Source organism: Artemia franciscana, chromosome 13 (assembly GCF_032884065.1).
Source record: "Artemia franciscana chromosome 13, ASM3288406v1, whole genome shotgun sequence".
Taxonomy (NCBI): domain Eukaryota; kingdom Metazoa; phylum Arthropoda; class Branchiopoda; order Anostraca; family Artemiidae; genus Artemia; species Artemia franciscana.
Genome location: NC_088875.1, coordinates 38390916 through 38415565, shown reverse-complemented (window position 1 = coordinate 38415565; position 24650 = coordinate 38390916). Strand labels below are relative to the sequence as shown.

Sequence of the window (24650 nt, the reverse complement as noted above, 5' to 3'; positions counted from 1 at the left end):
CACACTTTCCCCAAAAATAGAATTCTCTATGATTTCACCCATATTTTCTAATTTATTTGTGATAAATCGTCAATTTCATGCGTTTTTTTCAGATTCATTCCTTACCCTTTACTAAAGCTTTTTCCCTTGAAAAAACCAAGTCCCGTGAACGAGCCAGGACAGGGGATGCGATTTTTGCAACGCTGACCGTCGTTTGTAGGCAAAATATAAGACAAAATATTGTTTTTAAATATATTTTCTTTCCATAGTATTTCCTTATGTGTTTCCTAACATTAAAACATTAAATAAAAAGACAAGCTGTTGAGGTTTAAAAACTTTATACTTATAAATGAGGTAAATATTTCTTTTAGGGAGGAACATAAAATGTATTTGCATGAGAAACTACAATAAAATAAAACATTTATTTTCAAAAGAGTAAAGTGTGGGTTACAAACTTAAGTGAGCAACTTAGTCCCCGATATTGGCTGGGGTTGCTTTCATCACTTAGAGCCCCACTCTTAAAATTCAAATGGTTTCTTGTGCCTTAGTGAAAACTTGGAAAATATGATCAACTGGTGAACACAACGATTTTATCTAAAAAACAAAAGTTTCCATGTTTTCAACGAAAACAATTAAAATGTGCCTTTTGAATATTTATTTTCTGTTTGTTGTTTTCATTAAAGTTGTTTAGCGGTTTTCATTTAAGCTCCAGCAATCACTTGAAAGTTACGACTCAGATGTTGATTGGGGCAATAGCCTCTAAACATTTTAGCCTTTAGGAACAAAAATATATTTGCACGAGAAATAATGAAAAATGGAGTAAAAATTTCATTTTCATAAAATGAAATTTTCAACTACTTCTTTTAAAGTCTTTTACTTCAAAAACAAAAAGTAATCGTATTTCCTTGCTCTATTTGTAAATTTGTCAGTTTTCTAATATGAATAAATGCCTACTTTCACTGATTTTGTGTTTACAATAATTTTTACTCTTTTTAAGATTTAACATCGCTCATTTTTATATTTACATCATAGGCACACTTCTTTTTCACTTTTCATGTCAATATACTGTACTCACGTCTTCACATTCAAATGTAGGGGCTGAACAAGTTAGCAGCGATGTCACATTTTGGGCTCTTGACGTCCAAGCTATAGTAACTGAATTGTCACCAGACCAAATGACTGATCTCAGATACGGGTCACTAAAAAGTAAATTCGTATTTTATATTCCATGGTAAGTAAATAATTAAATCTAGATTTATATGGCCAATTCACATGTGTGTTCAGCTAGACGGCTTCACTTAGTAATTCCCATGTTCGATCAATCATTGGTTGCTTCCTTTTTTATAAAGAACCGTGATTGGTTGAAGTAATCATAGCTAGATATGTTTCTGTAGTCAACGACACGCATTAAAGGGGCTATATGTAAAGATTGCTGCCAACAGAGGAGATAGCAACATACATGGTCTGGGTAAGTCATTATTTACGATACGATACGATACAATATTAATAAACACGATTATAACTCTTTACTTTATACATCTACTGCACTGATGGAAAAACATGAGTTTTTGTTGGCCTTTAGTAGTTAAAACTAGCCGTTTTCTCAATACACCAAAAAATAGCATAACAAATAGCTAACAAAAAGAAAAATATATAAAAAAAAAAATCAATCTCCTTCACAATATCCCCTCAAAAAAAAGAAAAAAAACTAATTGCTTCCTCTTTTATAAGTGGCCTTGATTTGTCCAAGTGATCACGGCTAGAAATTTGTCTGTAGCTAAGCACACGTGTGAGCACGGCTTAATACAAAGATTGTTACGAATCGAAAAACGTAACAGATATGTGCTTTGGGGTAAATTTTATTTGACTCTGGTTGTCATTTTGTCCTTTTCTTAAGCCCTTTTCCCTATAGCAAAGTCATTTTCTGATAGCAAAAGGACATTAGAAAAAAAGGTCCAACCTTATGTAATTGTTTAATTAGTGGTTATTCTATTGCAATAGATCTTTCAGCATACAATGCTTTTAAAACATTCATTGTTACAATGGATTTTTCAACATAATATCCTTTAATATCAAATCATTACTCCAGGTGGTACTCTCATCCTTGTATACTATTTTTAGGAAAATACAGACATCCTTTCAACCTTCTAAAAAGTCCACAGGTGTAACTCCCTCCAAAGTAATAGAAAACGTTCATAAAAAAATAGAATTTAATCTGAAAACTATTAAAATATCACAGAAAAAAAAAGTAAGGTTTTAGTACTATGATTTCTCTAGAGGGTATAAATTACAGATAGTTTATGCTATCAATTAAATAGTGAAACAAGTAAATAATTTGAATGAGTAAGTATAACAGTTAGTAATCCATCGTTTAATATACAACTTTGAGTGGTTCCAGAGCCACATGCCTACGCTTCTCCAACCGCTAAGTGGCAAGGGGTGGGTCAGGGGTGTCATTTACCGTGGGACAGAGGAGGCAACTACCCCTCCAAGATCCTGCTTTTTCCCCCAGACCCCATCCCCTCAAGTGATATTTAGTATCTCGAAAAATGTTCTCAAGACTAAGATAAGCCTTCATAATTCAAGCATCCACAGAAACGGGTTAGTTTTCTTAAGTACATCTTTACCTTTTTTATTACTTATAGCTACTTTTTTCTGTTTTTTCTGTCATTTCCCCTTAATATGGTAAAATTGGCTCCGCCTTGGCCCCCCCCCCACTTGGATTTTGAAAAAATTACGCCATTGGTTGAGGGTATGGACTTAATGATTTACTAAGAATGCCTTTGCAAACCTTGAACTGGATGACTCTCTATTCCCTTTTGAATCAAAAAGCTTGACAAAATACCTTAGTGGTACATGCTTTAAAAATGAGTACATCACATTTGCAAAAATAGAGAACTATCTGAAACAACATCATATAGAAGGGACCAAACCATGACTGAAAAAAAAATACCCAAGCAGGAATCGAACACGAGACACTCTGATTTCAAGCTCAACAGAACCATGCCTCAAACAATGTAATTTTATATAATGCTCATTTTAGGACCTTAATTGCGTAGCTTCTTATGGGAACTACGGGAGGAGTTTTTGCAAATCACCAGTTAAGGGTGTTGTACCATAATTGTTACTATGATACCGTTTTATGCTTCCAAGCTTTTCTGCTTTAGGAGTGACACCAAAAGTATTGCTTTAGTACTATATCACACTCAAGATGGTAAAATTGAGAAAAATCACGTAGATACAAGCAATAACTTTCAAAGGAGCCATTAGACATAAATCTAAAAAGCTTTTCCCCTTGAGACAGGGCACCAAAAGTGCCGTTTTTAGTGCCATTTGGAACTTACAGATGTTAGAATTGATAGATATTTAGATATGAAGTGTATCTTTTATATGAGCTATTAAACATCTGTCCACGGTATTCTGGTAGGCCACTAGCCCTACCCCTTGAGAAATGGCACAAAAAGTGCCATTTTTTGTGCCCTGTGGCACTTGTACATGGCAGAATTTATAAAAACTACGTAAAAGGAAAAATGAATTTTGAATCAGCCGTTAAGTATCTCCCTATGATGTTTTTGTAAACCCATGCAAAAAAGAGAGTTTCCTTATTGTTCGATGTTGGGGTCTGTAATTTCCCTGTACAGGGTTTTCGACTATGCTGATTCAAAAGGTTCGCTTTTCATTTTGATCAGACGAAATCTTCAAGGGGTTTCAGGGCTTTTTTGAAATTTACTTTCAAAAATTTTACTTTTAAGACCGACCGAAATATAGTTACCATTCCTGAATCTGTGTCAGATACAATTTTTTTCATTAGGCAGATTTTTTTCTAAACGCGTTTTTAAACTTTTGGTTACAATGGGGTTTAATTCGCTCTTTACTAGGTCGCAGCTACTGCTGCAAGCATGACACAGTTGAAGGGTCGAATAGCTATGCTTTTGGTGATAACACAATCCCCCATAGTCCCTGGGAAAAGGGGTGTAAGTTCAGTAGTTTGTTCATATTGTTCCCGCATAGTATTTGCTATTAGGAAATACACGGAAATTTGTCGGGGCAATTTTCTGCAGGGACAAGGGAAAAAATTCCCTTGTGGAAAAAAGTTTCTGGAGGAACTTTCAAAGAGAAATATTACACAGGGAGGGGGAGGGAAGGGGATTTACTGGCATTATTTGAAAAAGAGTTAGACATTAAATAAAAAGCACAAGTTTTTTTTTACCTGAAAGTAAGAAGCAACATTAAAATTTGAAGCTACCAAAAAATTTCTGTATATGAGAGGATTGCCTCTTTATCAACCTTTAATCTTTACGCTTAAGTCTCAGAAATACTTCTCTTTCAAAATCAAAGGCACTGTATTTGAGTTGTCAAACAGTTCGTAGTAACGAACTGTAAGTAAGGAGGACCTGGCTCAATAGTAACCGAAATTCTAAAAATTTTACTCAAGTTTTATCTATTTTAATCTCACTCATCCAAGGTTACGAGCCCGAGAAAATTTGCCTTATTTTCGAAAAAAGGGGAGAAAGCCCAATAAAAGTCATAGAATCTTAATGAAAATCACAACATCAGATTCAGCGTATCGGAGAAACCTACTGTAGAAGTTTCAGGCTCCTCTCTGCAAAAAGGTGGCATTATGTATTTTTCGCCAGAAGAAAGATCACAGATCCACGCTTATTTATTTTTTTTTTTTTTAGGACTGACCGTTTTAACCCAGTGGTCGTAGAATATAGCGAGGGGGCTCATTCGAACGGAAATTAAAAGTTTTAGTGCACCTTTTAAGTGATCCAAAAATTGGAGGGCAACTAGACCCCCTTCCACGCTCATTTTTTCCCAAAATCACCTCCATTTGGCCATTTTGATACAGCCATTTTGTTCAGCATAGTCGAAAAATCCAACAACTATGTTGTTAAGCAGCGCTAAATCCCCCATAGTCCCAGGGGGAGGGGCTGCAAGCTGTGAACTTTGCCCATTGTTAACGTATAGTATAGGTTATTGCGCAGTATACAGACATTTTCAGGGAATTTTTCTGATGGGTGGGGGTCAGGGGAGGGGGTTACGGGGGAGGATCTATCCATTGTGGAGTTTTCCATAGTGTGGGTTAATTTTCTATGAAGGGGGCACCGGATTTCCCTGCATTGTTTTAAAAACGATCAGTAATTAGATAAAAAACAAGTTTTTTCAACAAAAAGTAAAGAGCAACATTAAAGCTTAAAACTAACAGAAATTATAGCGTATATGAGGGGCTCTCCCCCTCGTCAATACCTCAGTCTTTGCGCTAAATATTTTTAGTACTTTCAAAAGAGCTATTTATTCTTATAAAATTGCCTTTGTGATTCAGGGGCCACTCTTAAATAATTGGAACAAAATCTAAACTTTAGCGTAAAGAGTGAGGTATTGACGAGGGGGCAAACACCCTCAAATACATAATAATTTCTTTTTCGTTTTAAGTTTTAACGTTGCTCCTTATTTTTTTTTTCATTTAATCTTTCCTAAAGAATCAGGACAAAAAGTCAAATATCAGCTTAAAGAGCTAGGGTTAAGAAAGGGACAACCTCCTTAATATACAAAATAATTTCTCTTTGTTTTAAGCTTTTATGTTACTTCTTACTTTCAGTTAAAGAATTTGTTTTTTTCTATTTAATTCGCAAAAGAGACGGGATTGGGCTAACATCTTTTAGAAAGAACTAAGCTATAAAGATGGTACGGATTTGCTCCGATTTCTTACTACCCTAAAGAGAGTATTTCCCCCTCCTAAAAAGGGGGTATTTTTGATGGGGTATTAATAACTTTGCTGGGAGAGGAATTTTTATAAATAAATCAATCAGAGCAAATAAATTCCATAGAAGCAACTTCTGATATAGATTGCAGAAGTTTAGCTGCTGAAGTTTGACATTTCACTTCTGAAAAACAAGTAAAATGAAAACTGTAAAGCAAGTTACACTTTTAATAAGAAAATTGTGCCTTGTTTCTCGTTATTTACTTTTTTGCGAATTTTAATGACTCACGTCTTGGTTTTACATATAATATGTAATTGGGTGACGGTGAATATTTTCTATTCAAGGGGGGTTTCCTTAAAGAAAAATCATTAAGAAAAGAGCCGCTACCCCCCTTGGTGAGGCCAACTAGTTGCAGCACCAATCTGCCTGATACTGGCGCAGATGTGCTGTTAAAGTTAAAAATTAAAATTGCGTACTCAGATGATATTTTGCTTTTGAATAGCAAAACTAAAAACACCTGCCCCCTGGTATGTTAGCTCTTTAAAAAAAAGATTAGTTAAGGAATTGTCATTTCAAAAATAAATCTAACAAAGAATAATAATATTAAATATTCAACACATGCAGGCGATCAAAATTTTATCGAGCAATAATTCTAAAAATATTACCCTATTTAGTAGCACTTCATCTAGTTTTAAATTTACTTCAACAATAAAACAAATTTTAAGTAAAGTAGAATGCGAAACGCTGAAACCTGAATGAAATCAAAATGTAATTTTGTTCTACATATGAAATAAATTTAACAGAATAAAAATATTTTCGGTAAAAAAGAGCAATAAAAACTTGTAAACCGTTTTATTTTTCCCGAAACGATTCCATTAAAAACATATCAACTGAAGTGTGTCACTTTCTACAAGTTTTATTTAGTTTTAGCTAAGGGATATTTCATTTTCTTTGAGAAAAATTGTCAAAGTCTTTTAAGTTATAGCTTTAGTTTTAACTTCTAGTTTTTCAATAAAAAAATTATAAACTGAAAAGGAAATGAGGTGTTAGATCCAGTAAACAAATAGAATTACACTGAATACGCAAAAGCATCATACTTGAACCGTGTTCTCAAAACTCAGTCCCTAAAGTTCTAGTTTCTCCCTAAAGATTATGAAGTAGAGAAGAATTGAGGCGGCAAATCCATTGGAACCATGAAATGAAATGAAAAATACAAAATCCTTTTACTTGAGCTGGGTTGTCAAACTCAATCCCTTAAGTTTTAGTTTTTCCCACGTGATTATGAACTAGAGAGAAAATGAGGTGTTAAATCCATTGGAACCGTGGAATCACGTTAAAAATACAAAACCATTTCACTTGAGCAGGGTTTTCTACAGTGTCGTTACTAGACGTTTTGGGGGTAAAAGGACTATTCCCCCCTCCATGGTAGACCGAAATACAATTATACGCCGAAATACATATTGTGTAGCATAATTTTAACTTAAATAGTAAAATGGAATATGTCAATAAACAACAAGGCGATTTGTTGAAAATGAGGAGTTAAAATATGATTCGCAATTTTATCGGTTGAACATACTACTTATAAAACAATTCAATGAACAACTTTTTATAACGGAAAACAAATTTTCTAGCTTTCATTTATGAAAACTCATTGAGCAGTCTTTCCGTATTGACTTCACTTAAGATGCCATTTTCATAGGCCATGGATGCAAGCCCACTCAGTCGATTCTGACTCAACATAGTTCTTAAGTAAGTTTTTATTAACTTTAACTTGGAGAAACTCCTTTCGGCACTGGCAATGATACTGGAAGCGTTAATAGAGTTCTCAGTACAATCAAAACATTTGGGAATGTGTTCATATAACTATGTTTTGTTATATACGACAAAGCTGTCGAAGTTGGGAACTCTTAGAGGGCGGCATTTCTGCAGAAATTTATAACTCTTCAAATAACCCGTCACCGTTCACATCGCAGTCTTTTCCTTCCCTCAAAACGATTTGAAGATGTTTACAGGCTTTCTTCCATTCTTCTTCATCCTCGAAATTCGGCAAGCTTTAAATGTCGTAGAGAAATTTAAAACTTTCACTATGGTTTTGTATTAGCTGAAATCTCTCATTTAGTGAGGATATTGCAGTGTCTAACACGACAAAAAAGAAATTGACCTTAAATGAATGTTCTTCATAATTTACAGTTTCATCTTCAACCTCATAATAATTATTTTTTTCTTTCGGCGGACTGTGGTTTCTTTTTCAAACTCTGAAACAATACCGATTTTTTTCTGTGAGTTCCATAGCATTGGTGATTACGTTGTTTACTCCTTTATCAGATTTGGACTTAGTTAGAAATAATTGCACACTTTTTAATAGATCCATCGAACTTAGCAACTCATTCGTGACTTTTAGGAAGATGTATCATATACTTCATCAATATGGTACCTCAAAGGCAGCAAGGCTTCAACTCAACTCTCCCACCGGGTGTTAAAGGGTGGTTTTACTGGAAGATTTGAGATGTTATTGAGAAAAATACTCCATCTGTGATTAGAACGTAAAACAATTTGTATATTTCTTGAATTGTGGTGAAACAGTCTACTGTGGCGTTGCAAGAGAGAGCATTATCGTTAATTACAAGATTCAGTGAGCGGTTTCCACATGGTACGTAAAAAGCACGAGGATTTAAAGCACAAATCCTTTTCTTAACTCCAACATACTTTCCTTTCATTGCAGAACCATTGTTTTATCCCTGGCCTCTCATAGTGTTTAAAGGAATGCCTCGTGTTCGTAACTCTTTTAGTAATACATTGAGGCCTTCACCAGAAGAATTGGTAATAGGAATAAAGCCTAAAAAATGTTCCCTAATGAACGCATCCTCATCTGCTACAATGTTGACGAATCTTATTGCCAATGTCAGTTGCTCTGTGCGGATGACATCGAGAGTGCATGCCCTTTTGCATGCCGTAGCTGCTCTAAAATGTGATCTTGGATCTATTTTGAAAGGAGACAAACAAATCGTTCTGTACACTTTTGATCAAGTAGTGAATATTTGTTTCTTTTGCATTAATCGTTAATTTATTATTACATTTGCCCTGCGTAAAAATGACTCTCCTTGAGAAATTTGAAAGTAGTGCCATAAAATCACTAGCAACAGACGCTCGTTGCACCAAGAGGGATTCTTTAAGTTGACGCAATTACATGCCTAAGAAATCAAACTATTCTTTAGGTGATATGAATCGGTTTAAGAGACTCTATGATGATCTTATAATTTTTGTCTCGATTAAGCCAGATGGCACCCGGCGGTGGTCTCTCCCTCCGACAAAGAGTGCACCTCTGATACCCATTGCCACTGAGAGTGCCCTATGCTCAAGGTATCCTTTGTCTTTCGGCACCGTACGCAACCGCTTACTTCGCCTACCCCAATAGCCGCCCATCGCTGTCAAACTCAGTATCATAATTTTTGGTTTTTCCCTAGTGATTTTGAACTAGAGAGGAAATGAAGCATTAAATCCATTGGAACCATGAAATCAGATTAAAAATAAAAAACCATTTTACTTCAGCAGGATTGTCAAACTCTGTCTCTTAAGTTCTAGGTTACCCTCAGAGATTATGAACTAGAAAGGAAATGAAGCGTTAAATCCCGTGCGATCACATTGAAAACCAAAAAAAGGCCGTCACCGGGGGACTCGCTTCGTTATGTAGAATATCATAGTGTAGTTATCCCCTTTTTTGGTTTAATGGAAACAATGTGATTTAGCATTATTTGTCTTAATTAGCTTTGATTTTGGATCGAGATTCATGTAAATTTGTTGGAATGTTTTTTCGGGGAGAGTTCAAAATTTGCTATAGTAATTCGAAAAGTATTAATAGAGTTGGCTGTGTTGACTAAATGTTTGACATTTGGAAATATCGCAGCATAATTGCTAGAACGGGCTCAGTAGAATGCATAAATACTTGATTTTGGCACAGCCCGACATAACATAAGAACTTTTATACCTCGGAAAAACTTAATTTGGGAAATTTTGCACAATTTGAACTTCAATAACATTTAATAATCCAAGAATTTTGTGATTTAAATCCAGAGAGCAGTGAATCGCTCTTCTCTCTCGATTGATCAGAAAAAGTACCGCCTCATAAGAACTTTTATCCCCTACAAAGACATAAATTTGGGAAATTTCGCTCAATTTGGACTTTGGTAACATTTGATAAGCTACGAATTTTGTAATTTAAATGCAGAGAGACGAGGATTGCCTTTCCCTCTGGATTGGTTAGAATAGACCCTCCCCCCTAATTAAGAGGTTTTAGTGTATTAAAGCAATTTTCCCTATTTTTATTTTTCTTAAATTATTCTTTTTCCTTAAAACCGTGTACTGATTGCTTTGTTTTCAATAAATTTAAATAATTATATCAAATAGTTCGTGGCAACGAACTGTAAAGATCGACATGGCTCAACAGTAAACGAAACTCTAAGAAACGGAATTTTGATATCAATAGATACATCAAAAGAATTGGCTTATTATGTCGATTCATAGAAGATTCATTGAGCTCAGTGTTACCCATAAAAGGTTACGGGCCTGAGAAAATGTGCTTGATTTTCTATAAAGGAGTGAAACACGCCTTAAAAGTAAAAACAAAATTTGTCAGAAGAAAGACCTAGAATGCGTGTTTGTTTGTTTGTTTGTTTTTTCTTTTTTCCCATGGGTGTTCGTGTCGAACCAATGGTCCTAGAACATCAGGAGAGTGCTCACTTGACCAGAAATTAAAAGTTCTAGTGTTCTTTTTAAGTGACCAAAAAGATTGGAGGGTAGCTAGTCCCTCTTCCACGCCCCTTTTTCTCCAAAATCTTCCGATCAAAGTTTTTGAAATAGCCATTTTGTTCAGCATAGTAGAAAAGTACCAAAACTATGCCTTTAGAGATAATATGATCCCCTCCCCCAGAACCTGAGGATGGGTCTTTAAGTTATTAATTTGTCCATTGGTTACGTATAGTGGTATAGTGTTTGTTATTGGGAGGTATTATAGTGTTTGGTTATTGGGAGGTGGTGAATTTTCCAGGGTAAATTTTACACTGTTGGGATTTGACAAAACTTCTTTACGAAATTAATTTTATTTGTCTTACTTTCTCTTTGCCTACATAATTTTGCACATGGAGATGTTCCAGGGGAAGTGTCCAGTGGAAATTTTCAGCGTGTTTGGATTTTCAGGAAATAATTTCCACTGAAAAGGGGTTCTCCGGAGTGATCGAAAAAATGATTAGAAACTAAAGACTTTTTCAAATGAAGGTACACCAAGGAGAATTTTTCAGGCTGAAAATTGTGGAAGAAATTTTACGGAGGGGGGATTTTCAGCGAGGATGGAATTTAGGAGTTTCATCAAATGAAAGTAAGGACCAACATTAAAACTCAAAACGAACAGATTCAGTATACGAAGGGCTGCCCCCCTCCTCAATACCTTGCTCTTTATGCTAAAGTTTGACTGTTTATCCTAATTTTTAAAGAACGACCCTGAAACGCAAGAAGCGTTTAATTAGAATAACAAGCTTTTATAAAAGTGCTATAGACTTTACCGTATATAGCAAGATATTGATGGTGGGGGCAACTCTTTCATATACGAAATAATTTCTGTTAGTTTTGAGCATCAATGCTATGCGTTACTTTCAGTTGAAAAAAGTTGTTTTTTTATTTAATTTCTTAATTAATGCAAAAGATGTACCTACATATGTTTTTTTAAGATGGCTTCAAAAATTACCTTTTTTAAATATAAATTTAAGCATTAAAACTGTTAAAATATGTTAAAATAACAGTTAAAACTGTTTGTTTTCTAATTTACGCACAAAAAAAATATAGAAACAATTCTGGAGTCAGTAGTTTGCTCTTGATACCTATTCTTCATTTTTCTAGTCTAACACACTACCAATTTTTTTTTAGATAAATTCAGGCATTCGTTGAATTTTTTAGTCTCAGATGTTAATGACCCTCGCATATTCAGAAAAAAATTGATGCGTTTATTTCTAGAAAATCAAAATTCCCCACCAGAGATAGCTCATTGGAATTTCCTAGGAGAAATTTTGAAAACTGTAAAAACGGCTCCCCGACGAAAATGCTTTTGACACTTTTTTTTTTTAATTTAGGGCGCATTCAAATTTGAAGTTTTTTTCAAAATAGGAAAGACACCTCCAACTGATCTTGATGAAAGCAAAAACCTCAAATTCAATATATTTCCCCGCCTTTTTTACTTTAGTGTTTGATTGATATTTGGCGTCAGACTGGTTGTACTCACTCTGGTGTTAAGCTAAATATGCTGATTTGTAAGTCTAGGATAATATTAGTCCTGTCATTGTTAATTTGTATGATTGGAAATTCAAGAGATACTACATATGGGAGCTTTCATGCTTCATGTTATGATATATGTTTTGGTTTTTAAATGTTACATATAAAAAGCTATAAAAATCAACTAGATTTATTGCTAGCTTAGGTCGTGGTTCGCATTTTAATGTCTTGGGGGCTTTCCAATGGCTGCATCCTCAATATACCTGAACTGTAGCCTTGTACTTTGTTACCCATAACAATTTAGTTCCTTTTCCCAACTAAATTTCAGACACTTTGAAACTGGAATCGGTTTAGGCGCTTTTATATGCGTTCCAAATATTGCATTCAAAAATTCTGGAGTAAAATTGTAACTAGAGCTTCTTGAAAACGAAAATACTCTTAAATTCAATAAAATTCATAGAGTTTGCTTCTGGTAAATAGCAAAACATATTATATTGTCTCCGAGGCTTCGATGTATTAAATTGTCTCAAACGTATTACACCATCAGAGGCTGTATCTTTTAAACAGCTCTTGATTATGCATTATATTAGTTTGTAATTTTTATTTGTATAGATTAAACATATATATATATATATATATATATATATATATATATATATATATATATATATATATATATATATATATATATATATATATATATATATATATGGAATTATATATATGGATATATATACATATATACATATATATATGTATATATATATATATATATATATATATATATATATATATATATATATATATATATATATATATATATATATATATATGTATACATATATTTATGTATATATATACATATATATACATATATACATATATAATTATATATATGGAATATACATATATACATATATATATATATATATGGAAATTTAATATATATTATTCAAAATGGAAATTTAATATATATTATTCAAAATATGTGTTTTTCAAACCATTTTATACCCGGTTGTAAAAACTACGTAGGAGGCTCAGTGGATCGAGAATTCAGGGTCTTATCCCTCTTTTTTCATGATCGTAATAATGAGGGGTAGAGTTGTTTTATATACAAAATATATATCGTCAAGGATAATTGCTGAGTGAATGATATAAATATTAATTTTAGGGCTGTGAATAAAACCTCCAAAATAATGAAAGTTATGATGCTTTCTTACCTCTCTGTAACGTTTAAGGAGAAGATTTCTGACACAACCTCCTTTTCATTAAGATTGATAACCAGAAGTTGCAAGGATGGCACATTTGTACCAGTCTGAAAAATTAATAATTTTGAGAACTAGGAAAATTAACACTGAAATTTCAGCAATATAAGTGTAACATAGAAAAACTAAGACAGAAAAAAAAATCTCGCAGAAAATCTTATAGGAGAGCAGAAAAAATAAAAAATTCGTTTCTTTTTTTCGACTAGTATTTATTACCATTTGTTTTTGCATTGAACATTTTTAAATATGTTTGAGATACTCTAAATATGATTTTGATTTAGTAAAATCTATTCTCTAACTATTTTCCTGAGTGATATAAGGGGCTTAGCGAACTGAGGACCGCAAAAAATAAATTTGCACGTCTTGACACCCAAATAAGATACGGTGAGATTGGTCAAACCAACCGATATATCATGCTAAATTTAAGAACTGGACGGATTTTGCGAGTTTGACAAAAAATTAGCATAAAGTTTTTTGAGTGCCTCTATACCCTCATGAAACAATGATCAAGAGGTATGTCCAAATCAAACCGATGGTCGTAGAAGATAACAGCGAAGAGGGGAGGACATGACCCCTTCCTTGATTTCTTTTGCAGGGTCCTATCGTGGCAAAACAGGATGTAAGACTAAAAGTCAGTGCAGTTATTCTAATGATAAGCAATGAAACATACAAAAACTATGATTTTCAAGGTGAACTCCCTGAAACATCCTCAATATGATGACAAAAGCAAGCCAAAATGAAATTTAATTTGGATTTAATTAAATTTAAATTGAATTTAATAAAAAAAAATTGATGAAATTAAACAGTGATATTAAAACCCAAAATTATCAAAAATAACCCTTTCATGTGATGGAGCCGCCCCCTTCACTCCTTATACTGAATTTTCAATTTTTCTATCAATGGCTCGTGGAAGAATTGCCAAGCACAAGAGCAAAGTGATAAACGTCCCAAGTATTTCTGCACAATGATTCGACAATGGAGGGGTTTATTTATCCGTTGAGCAAAACACTTGCAATCACTGGCTAAATTGTTTTTGCACACTCTAAATACTTTCGGTTAAGCAAGCGTAAAAAATTTAATTTATTGAGCAGGGGGGCTTACCCCCTAGATTTTACTCCCTCCCTTAGACTTACAAAATACCTTTTTCGGAAGAGAAGTTTTTTCTTTATTGAAAATGTCTTTTACTGTATTTTGTTGAGACAATTGAAAAACTGACAAATTTGCCCCTCCCTTCAACATTTCGAAAAATAAATTAAATTTTTTATGAATTAACATCACTTTCCTTTATCTCACTCCCTATCTCCATCAAAATTACACATTGCCCCATTTACAGTTAAATGAAGAAACAACCGAATATATTGACGATTATTTCATACTCTTTAAGTGCTTCTTATCTGCACATTTTGAATTTGCTATTTTTTCCATTGAAGACCATACAGGTTGTTTTGTTTTTTGTTTTTTTTTGTCATAGAAATCATCTGACTCCATTCGTTCTGTTACACTTGTGACAACCCTGAAATTGGTCAATAAAGAGCTACTTTCTTACTATTTATTCTTTTTTTACAATCATTACATGGAATAAATCTGATTGATTTCTTTTTTATCAGCATTGTCAGGAGTGTTATAACTTATTGGACAAATTAATATTTCTTAAAACTAGATCTCCTAACGTGGGGCATCCACCTAATGGTGCAAATTTGTTTTTTGTTAGGGGAGTGAGTATTCCAGAACAGTCAATGGTTATCAATTGGGAGAACAGTAATTTGCCGTCGTTGCTTGTAGTTTTTGGATCATAGAGTTCAGGATGCCAAACTGTAAGTAAGAAGCGACCAGGGCTAATAATACTCGAAACTCTAAAAATGAATTTTGAAAATAGTGTATACCTAAATAAAACCGTTTTTTTTATGGTGCTTCTAAATATATAATATTCATCAAGCCTAAAGTTACCTATCGAAAGCTAAAAGGCTGAGAAAACTAGCCTAATTTGCCAAATTTTGCCAAGAAGGCAAGTGATTTTAATGGAAGTTATTAAATTTAAAAAAAACAAGTTTTTTCAAATGAAAGTAAGGAGTAACACTAAAACTTAAAACGAGAAGAAATTATCACGTTTATGAGGGGGGTTTTCCCTCCTTAACACCAAGCTCTATACGCTAGAGTTTGAATTTTGACCCAATTCTTTCAGAATGACTCCTGAAATGCAAAGTTCTTTTAATTAGAACAATAAGAAGCTTCTTTTAAAAGTACCAAAAAAGCTTAAGTACTAAAGATCTCTCTTGCCTTATGCTTCATTTAATTTTTTGAGGTTATATTGCCAGGTTCCTGCTGCCCTATGTAATAATATATTTTGGGTTTCTGAGCTATCGCCTTGCTATTTCCGCACTTCCAACAATTTACACATAGATTTGGAACACTTTACCGGAGTTTGCACGGGGCTGCCACTCGTTTGTTGTCTTCAAAAAGTATGTTAGAAAAAGTATGCATGTTTATTTGTTGTTTTTTTCTTTTTCCAAGGGGTGCTATGGAAAAGACTGTCAATAAAAACGAAGATAAATTAATTTGAAAATATTTTCCGCAAAACAAGTTTGTCAAAGAAAAACAAAGAACTTCAAAGGTGAAGAACTCCAATGTGAGGTGTGTCAGACAGAAAAGATATATAATCAGCTTTCAACAAACTTTGAATCTTCAACTATACTAGGCGCAAAACATCTAGAACTTACTGTGGCTTACATTAGAACTTACATGATTTGGAACACTTTCCCGGAGTTTGCACGGGGCTGCCACTCGTTTGGTGTCTTCTCCGATGAGTTGATGTCTCCGGATCGGTTCAACTAAATTCAATTTATTTAAATAAAAAATGAAAAATAACCCCAATAATAATAAAGATCCTTGAAGCGAACTTGTTGAGGACTATAGCAACTAAAATTGAAAATGAAGAAGAGAGAAAAAAAGAAAAGAAAGAGAAAAACACGGGTAATTAAAGCAAATTGAATAAAAATTTAGAGAATTATAAAACCAAAATTTTATTTGTATGTTCTGCACTTTATTTGTGTTGGCGGAACCATCTATGACTCCCTTGCCTAGCTTGGATTTTTTTTTGGCGGGGGTATGGTTTGGTTTGGTGATGTGAGTTTATTGTTTAAAAAATGTTTGATGACAGCATTTGTTTAAATTATTTTAGTTTTGTTTCTTCCCGGTTTTTCCCTGTTCATAGAGCCTTACGGGTGAGACTATGTTGAAGTATTTGTTATTTTGGTGTATAATTTACCGTTTATCTTGAAATTCATTGATATATTTCTTGTTTTGTCTTTTTTCAATAGTTTAGTTTAATTCACTCCTTACTTACAGATTGTTACCACAAACCGTTTGAAAAGGTAAGAGTCAACCACGTACTGTGACGACAAAATCTCAGAATGCTGATTGGATTCATATACTTCATAAATTACGGAAATAAGACAGGGATAAAACTACTATACTAATAAAGAAGGAGAACAGGCATTGGAGGATGTTGGAAAAACTAACAATCTAGTGAAAAGAAGGATAATGGGGAGTGGAGGAATTCGTAGGTCTTAAAACGTGTGGAGTCCATTAAAAAATGTTCTCACTGTAACATTAGTTCATAAACTGTTCATATTCAATTACTGAAAAAATTGGCTATTCTTGTACACATAAAAATTAGGAATCACGAGCAAAATTGATGTTAGAGATATTCAGTGTGGTCAAGAGTATAATAGCTTTAGAGCCGAGGGGATGTCAACTCTCCTACTATCTGGTCTGTATCTTTGCTTTTAACTTATTCCCCATCGTGTGGTATATACCGCACATACATAGGTATGCTTTCATTTTGCAATTTCCCCTCTCGCTTCGTATGGCACTCACCACAAGATACACCCAATTAAAAAAAAAGTGGTTAGCCCCTAGTGTAGACCTCCGGGAAATGAATATATATCTGAAGAAAGAACTTTTTATAGTACTAAAAGTCTGTAAACTAACCAAGTCATTAAAATATATAAAGCGAGTCATTTTTGTAACCAGACAGCTCTTTTGTTTTTCAACTAGCACTCCCTATTTTTAAAAATCCATAAAGTAACTCTTTGAGTCTTCTCGATAAGAGACCAATCAAAAATTTTCAATTGCTTTTTTTCACCTGAATAACACTCAGTTTAATGCAATGAATTTTACAGTAATTACTAACTGCTATACTCGCTTGTCCCAAAGACCGTATTTAATTTGATTACGCTTGTTATGAGCGTAATATCATTTCTCATAACGGATAAAATTTTGATCATCATTAAAGAGTCATAATTCTTCCAGGGTTGACCCGAAGACGGATGTGTTTTTCTTTTTTAAACTTTGTTTGTTTTATATCAATTAGCGGAAGTTTTGGTAATAAAATATTGTTAAGTAGCTTTGCTAATTTAAAAATGGAATTTTCATTGACGCCAGCTTCTTATACCCAAACATTCTTTTAAAATTTCGTAACAAAGAAATGTGATTTTCAAAGAGAAATTTATAGTGTCTTACATACATAATTTTTACATCTATTAAGATACTGGAATGAATAACTGTACTATGATGCTAGCCAAAGACTCTGTTGAACGACTGGTATAAAAAAAAGAAGAAAAACGCAGTATATACCCTTTTCTAAGGTAGAAAAACTATTTCATGCCCTCTCCCCTAACATGATGTCTGCAGGTTCTATTACATCCCCCACCCCTAAAAATGGCTTGTCTCAACCCTTATCCGTGAAAAATATAGGGTATGCTCCTTTAGATGATCTGAAGCTGAAATTATCTGGACTCAAGATTTTAAAAATACTCGGAGGAATATATGAGCTTCTGCCGCCTGTTTCATAACCTCTCTGATCGGCTTACAAGATATTTGATACGAAGATTCACCGAAAATATAAAGTAAGATGATTCTTCTGATGTTGGTTGACAAGGCTAATCATTTTAGCAGAAGCTGAAGAAATTCTACCTCAAACTATGCTCATTATTTTTGTATTTGATGCAACATAGCAACAACACACAAATAACATAGCACCGACATTATCAGAGGCGCCATGACACCTTCCACAGTAAAAATTTGCCAGTTAAAAGTTAAAACAAGAGGGTGGCCCTGACACCAATGATGTAAAATAATTAAATTTATTGATTAACATTATAAATTTAATGATATTAGTTGGCTAATACTACGTTTTGCTGAAAAAAGACAGACTGCTTCCAAAATGGACGTTGTGTAACCTTCGTTTAGCCACCGATTTCCTATCCTTTTGGATGAACTAGTTTTCGAATTAAAATATAGTAATAAAAACATGGACAGTCAAGAACCTTCGAAATAGTTAAACTAAATTTATTGTCTAGCTTTCTTTGCTGTTGTTTGGTTGTTGTTGTTTTGATTCTCGTCGTTTGTTGGCATGCTCATTTTGGTTTGCTATTTCCCAAGAAAATTGATTATTATTTTCAAACTTTTGATTTTTCAAAAGCTGTAACAAATATATTATTCAAAATACTACTACTACTACTACTAATAACTCACTGCAGCACCAAGCCGCCTGAGGCCAACACAGCTACGCACGCTCCTCCTCCAACCTAATCTATTTAAAGCCTCCCTCTTTACACCCTCCCAGGAAGTTCCCATTTCCTTTAAATCTTTATTTATGACATCCTCCCAACCCAAACAAGGACGACCTGCTTTCCGCGTAGCCCCAGACGGTTGGCCAGAAAGGACAATCTTCGGTAATCTGTCATCCTTCATCCGTAGAACGTGGCTTAGCCATCTCAACCTTTCTTTCATTATAGCCCCAGAAAGCGGGATTGAACCACACTTTTCGTACAACCTACTGTTTGAAATACGATCAGTCAGCCGGGTACCCAGAACAATCCGTAGGCAATTTCTCTGGAAAACATCTAGTAAATTTTCATCTGCTTTTCGGAGTGCCCATGCTTCAGAGCCATATTTGACCACTGTCATCACTGTAGCTTCCAATATTCTAATCTTGGTTTGTAGGCTTATCTTTCTATTCTTCCAAACTTTTTTTAACTGTGAAAAAACACCCTGAGCTTTAGCTATTCTACTTTTAACATCTTCACTGCTCCCACCATCTTTACTAATAATTAAATAAAAAAAACAAGTTTTTTTAACTGAAAGTAAGGAGCGACATTAAAACTTAAAACGCACAGAAATTACTTCGTATATGGAAGAGGCTGCTTCCTCATCAACGCCCCGCTCTTTACGCTAAAGTTTGACTCTTTCTCTCAATTCTTCTTTTTAAAACAGTAAAAAACTTTAGCGTAAAGAGCGGGGCGTTGATGAGGAAGCAGCCTCTTTCATATACGAAGTAATTTCTGTGCATTTTAAGTTTTAATGTCGCTCCTTACTTTCAGTTAAAAAAACTTGTTTTTTTTATTTAATTTCTGAACGTTTTTTAATCAATGCATGTTTTGATTTTGGTTCTCCGCAGAGGAATAATCAAAACGAAATTTGCATTTTTTTTTTTTTTTTTTTTTTTTTTTTTTTTTTTGGCTAAATGGCTTTCTCATAATTTTGATCGAATGATTTTGAGAAAAAAAGAGCGGGGGACGAAGCCTAGTTGCCCTCCGATTTTTTGGTTAATTAAAAAGGCAACTAGAACTTTTAATTTTTTACGACTCTTTTTATTGGTTACGTAACTTATAAATTAGCTTACGTAAAGAACTTTTGTATTCTCATGTTTTTATTACATATATGAGGGGATTCGCCCCATCGTCAGTACCTCGCTCTTTACACTAAAGCTTAAATTTTATCCCAATTCATTAAGAATGACCCCTGAATCAAATAAGCCGTAGAATAAATAGTTGAAATTACTAAAAATACTTTAGCGTAAAGAGCGAGGTATTAGGAAGACGTGAGCCCCTCATATGGGTAATAATTTCTGTTTGTTTTAAGTTTTATTGCTGTTCCTTACTTCCAGCTGAAAAAGCTTTTTCACATTTATTTTTTAATTGTTTTTTTTTTAATAATGCTAGTAAATCCTGCTCTCCCTTCATGGAAATTTTCTTCTCCCATGACAAATTCTCGACGGAAAGTTCCCCCAGCGTATCCCCCTCTTCTCAACCCCTCCCCCCAACCAAAAAAATCCTCCTGAAAACGCCTGTATACTTCCCAATAACCATTACTATATGTAAGCACAGGTCAAAGTTTGTAACTTGTTGCCCCTCCCATGGGGACTGTGGGGGAGTAAGTCGTCCCCAAAGACATAGTTATAAAGTTTTTCGACTACGCTGAATAAAATGGCTATCTCAGAATTTTGATCCGTTGACTTTGGGAAAATAATTAGCGTGGGAGGGAGCCTAGGTGCCCTCCAATTTTTTTGGTCACTTAAAAAGGGCACTAGAACTTTTCATTTCCGTTAGAATGAGCCCTCTTGCAACATTCTAGGACAACTGGGTCGATACGATCACCCCTGGGAAAAAAAAAACAAAAAAACAAATAAACACGCATCCGTGATCTGCCTTCTGGCAAAAAATGCAAAATTCCACATTTTCAAACAGTTCGTGGTAACGAACTGTAGTAAGGAGCCATCCGGCTCAATAGTAACCAAAACTCTAAAAAATTGAATTTTGATATCAATAGCTACATCAAAAGAATCGCATTTTAATGCTGATTTTAAATATATAAGTTTCATCAAGATTAGTATTACCCATCAAAAGTTACGAGCCTGAGAAAATTTGCTTTATTTAGGAAAATAGGGGGAAACACCCCCTAAAAGTCGTAGGATCTTGACGAAAATGAAACCATCAGATTCAGCGTATCAGAGAACCCTACTGTAGAAGTTTCAAGCTCCTATCTACAAAAATGTGGAATTTTGCATTTTTTGCCCGAAGACAAATCACGGGTGCGTGTTTATTTGTTTGTTTTTTTTTTGTTTTTTTTTGTTTTTTTCCCAGGGGTCATCGTATCGACCAAGTGGTCCTAGAATGTCGCAAGAGGGCTCATTCTAACGGAAATGAAAAGTTCTAGTGCCCTTTTTAAGTGACCAAAAAAATTGGAGGGCATCTAGGCCCCCTCCCATGCTCATTTTTTTCCCAAAGTCAACGGATCAAAATTTTGAGATAGCCATTTTGTTTAGCATAGTCGAAAATCATAATAACTATGTTTTTGGGGATGACTTACTCCCCCACAGTCCCTGGGGGAGGGGTTGCAAGTTACAAACTTCAACCAGTCTTTACATATAATAATGGTTATTGGAAAGTGTACAGACGTTTTCAGGGGGATTTTTTTGGTTTTGGGGGTAGGGTTGAGGGAGGGGGCTATGTGGGAGGATCTTTCCTTGGAGAAATATGCCATGGGGGAAAAAAATTCAATGAAAAGGGCGCAGGACGAATCTGGTCACGTTAGAAAAAAACGTCAAATTAAGAGCTTAATATACAATGCTGGGTGTTCGGAGCCTCTCTATTATGGAGTATAATTTGAAAATAACACAACTATACGAGCGATAAAACATATATACCACAACCATAACTACTGCTAAGAGATAACACAACTATAAAGCGAAAACAGGTGAAAACTAACGGGAAAATAAACGAACTAAGAGGTGGAAGGGGCCCAGAAAAAAACTATAATCCTTTTTCAATTTTGAGCCTAACTTCCGCAAAGGAGTAATAATGTCAGAAGCCCCGAAATACCGAATTATTTTCTTTTCAAACAGTTCGTGGTAAGGAACTGTAGTAAGGGGCGACCCGGCTCAATAGTAAACGAAACTCTAAAAAACGGAATTTTGATACTAAAAGATACATCAAAAGTTTCGAATTTTTACGCTGATTCTAAATATTAAGTTTCAATTAATTTAGTCTTTGTCATCAAAAGTTACGAGCCTGAGAAAATTTGCCCTATTTTGGAAAAAAGGGGGAAACATCCAATAAAAGTCATAGAATCTTAACGAAAATCACACTATCGCATTCGGTATATCAGAGAACTCTATAGCAATAATTTCAAGCTCCTATCTAAAAAATGTGGAATTTTGTATTTTTTGCCAGAAGACAAATCACGGGTGCGTGTTTATTTATTTGTTTGTTTTTTTTTTTGTTTTTTTTCCCAGGGGTCATCTTATCGACCAAGTGGTCCTAGGATGTCGCGAGAGGGCTCATTCTAACGGAAAGGAAAAGTTCTAGTGCCCTTTTTAAGTGACCAAAAAATTGGAGGGCAAATAGGCCCCCTCCCATGCTCATTTTTTTCCAAAAGTCAACAGATTAAAATTTTAAGATAGCCATTTTGTTCAGCATAGTCGAAAACCATAATAACTATGTCTTTGGGAATGACTTACTCCCCCACAATCCCTGAGGGAGGGGCTGCAAGTTACAAACTTTGACCAGTGTTTACATATAGTAATGGTTATTGGGAAGTGTACAGACGTTTTCATGGGGATTTTTTGGTTTGGGGGTGGGGTTGATGGGAGAGGGCTTTGTGGGAGGATCTTTCCTTTGAGGAATATGTCACGGGGGAAGAAAAATTCAATGAAAAGGGCGCAGGATTTTCTAGCATTACTATAAAAAAAAACAGTGAAAAAATAAACATGAAAACGTTTTTTCAAATGAAAGTAAGGAATAGCATTGAAATTTAAAACGAACAGAGATTATAACGCATATGAGGGGTTCTAAAAATACTTTAGAATAAAGAGCGAGGTATTTAGGAGGAGATAGATACCTCGCTCTTGATGCTAAAATATTTTTAGTGATTTCAACTATTTATTCTACGGCCTTTTTGATTCAGGGGTCATTCTTAAAGAATTGGGACAAAACTTACGATTTAGTGTAAAGAGCGAGGTATTAACGAGGGTACAAACCCCCTCGTACACATAATAAAAATATAAGAATATAAAAGTTTGTTACGTAAGTTAATTCTTAAGTTACGTATATTTTTTACTAATAAAAACGTTCGTTGAATATTAAAAGATCTAGTAGCCTTTTTAAGTAGCCGAAAAATTGGAGGGCAGCAAGGCCTCCTTCCCCACCCCTTATTTCTCAAAATCGTCTGATCAAAACTAAGAGAAAGCCATTTAGTCAAAAAAAATTAATATACTAATTTCATTTCAATAATTTATGTGCGGAGAGCCAAAATCAAACATGCATTAATTCAAAAACGTTCAGAAATTAAATAAGAAAAACTAGTTTTTTTAACTGAAAGTAAGGAGCGACATTAAAACTTAAAACGAACAGAAATTACTCCGTATATGAAATGGGTTGTCCCCTCCGCAGTCCCACGCTCTTTACGCTAAAGTTTTTCATTGTTTTAAAAAGTAGAATTGTGGAAAAGAGTCAAACTTTAGCGTAAAGAGCGTGGGACTGCGGAGGCGACAACCCATTTCACATACGGAGTAATTTCTGTTCGTTTTAAGTTTTAATGTCGCTCCTTACTTTCAGTTAAAAAAACTAGTTTTTTTTTATTTAATTGTAGATAGGAGCTCGAAACTTCTACATTAGGGTTCTCTGATACGCTGAATCTGACGGTGTCATTTTCGTTAAGATCCTAAGAATTATAAGGGGTGTTTCCCCTATTTTCCTAAATAAGGCAAATTTTCTCAGGCTCGTAACTTTTGATGGGTAAGACTAAACTTGATGAAACTTATATATTTAAAACCAGAATTAAAATGCAATTCTTTTGATGTAGCTATTGGTATCAAAATTCCATTTTTTAGAGTTTTGGTTACTATTGAGCCGGGTCGCTCCTTACTACAGTTCGTTACCACGAACTGTTTGATACTACCAAGGTAACTGAAGCTCCCAACCTGATCAATCTTTTCGTTACCTAATGTCACCTGTTCATCTTCACTTATTCCTAGCCTTAGTGACTTAGTCTTCTTAACATTAATTTTCAAGCCTATTTTAGCACCCTGAACTCGTAAAACCTCTAAAAATTCATTCATTTTGCTCACACTTTCATACTTTTTGGTAAAACATAAAGGACACTTTGTTATACTTCAAAAAGGCTTGAAGAGAGTGGAACCTTGTTTTGACTCGCTTGAAGAGAGCGAGTACAGTAATTGTCCCCTTTCTGTACATTTTGGTCTTCATAGTGTGGGGAGAAGGGGCAATTACCCTGTTTCTTTGTGGGTACCTATGGTTTCCAAATACGACACATGATTTATAGCAGCCCATTTCTTATTCATTGTATTTTCTGGCGGTTCCATCTTTGACTGTATAATTAATTCAAATATCTTTTTGCTTTAGGTTTTATTTATCTATTCATATTATTTTTGTTTGTTTTTAGTTTGAAGTGTATAAAAATATTTATGCTTGTTTTATATCTTACAAATCGGAATTAGCTTTTCTATCAAAACTTATAATGAAAATTTTTGCTTATTTAATAAAATAGATGTTTTGTCTGACCCGAAGCTAAAAAATACAGAAGTTTTTACAAACTTAACACTGCTTCATCGAACATTCCTGACCGCAGCTTAGATACCAAT

The 24650-nt window shown here is 34.2% G+C and overlaps 1 protein-coding gene across 1 annotated transcript in view; it reads right to left on the bottom strand.

Moving 5' to 3' along the window:
• LOC136034903 (prolyl endopeptidase FAP-like) overlaps positions 1-24650 on the bottom strand; it is a 129054-nt gene that overhangs the window by 50290 nt on the left and 54114 nt on the right. The window contains exons 7-8 of the mRNA XM_065716400.1: positions 13163-13257; positions 1055-1178 (exon numbers count right to left, since the gene is read on the bottom strand). Coding sequence (XP_065572472.1) covers positions 1055-1178; positions 13163-13257 — 219 coding nt within the window. The remainder of the gene's footprint in view (positions 1-1054; positions 1179-13162; positions 13258-24650) is intronic.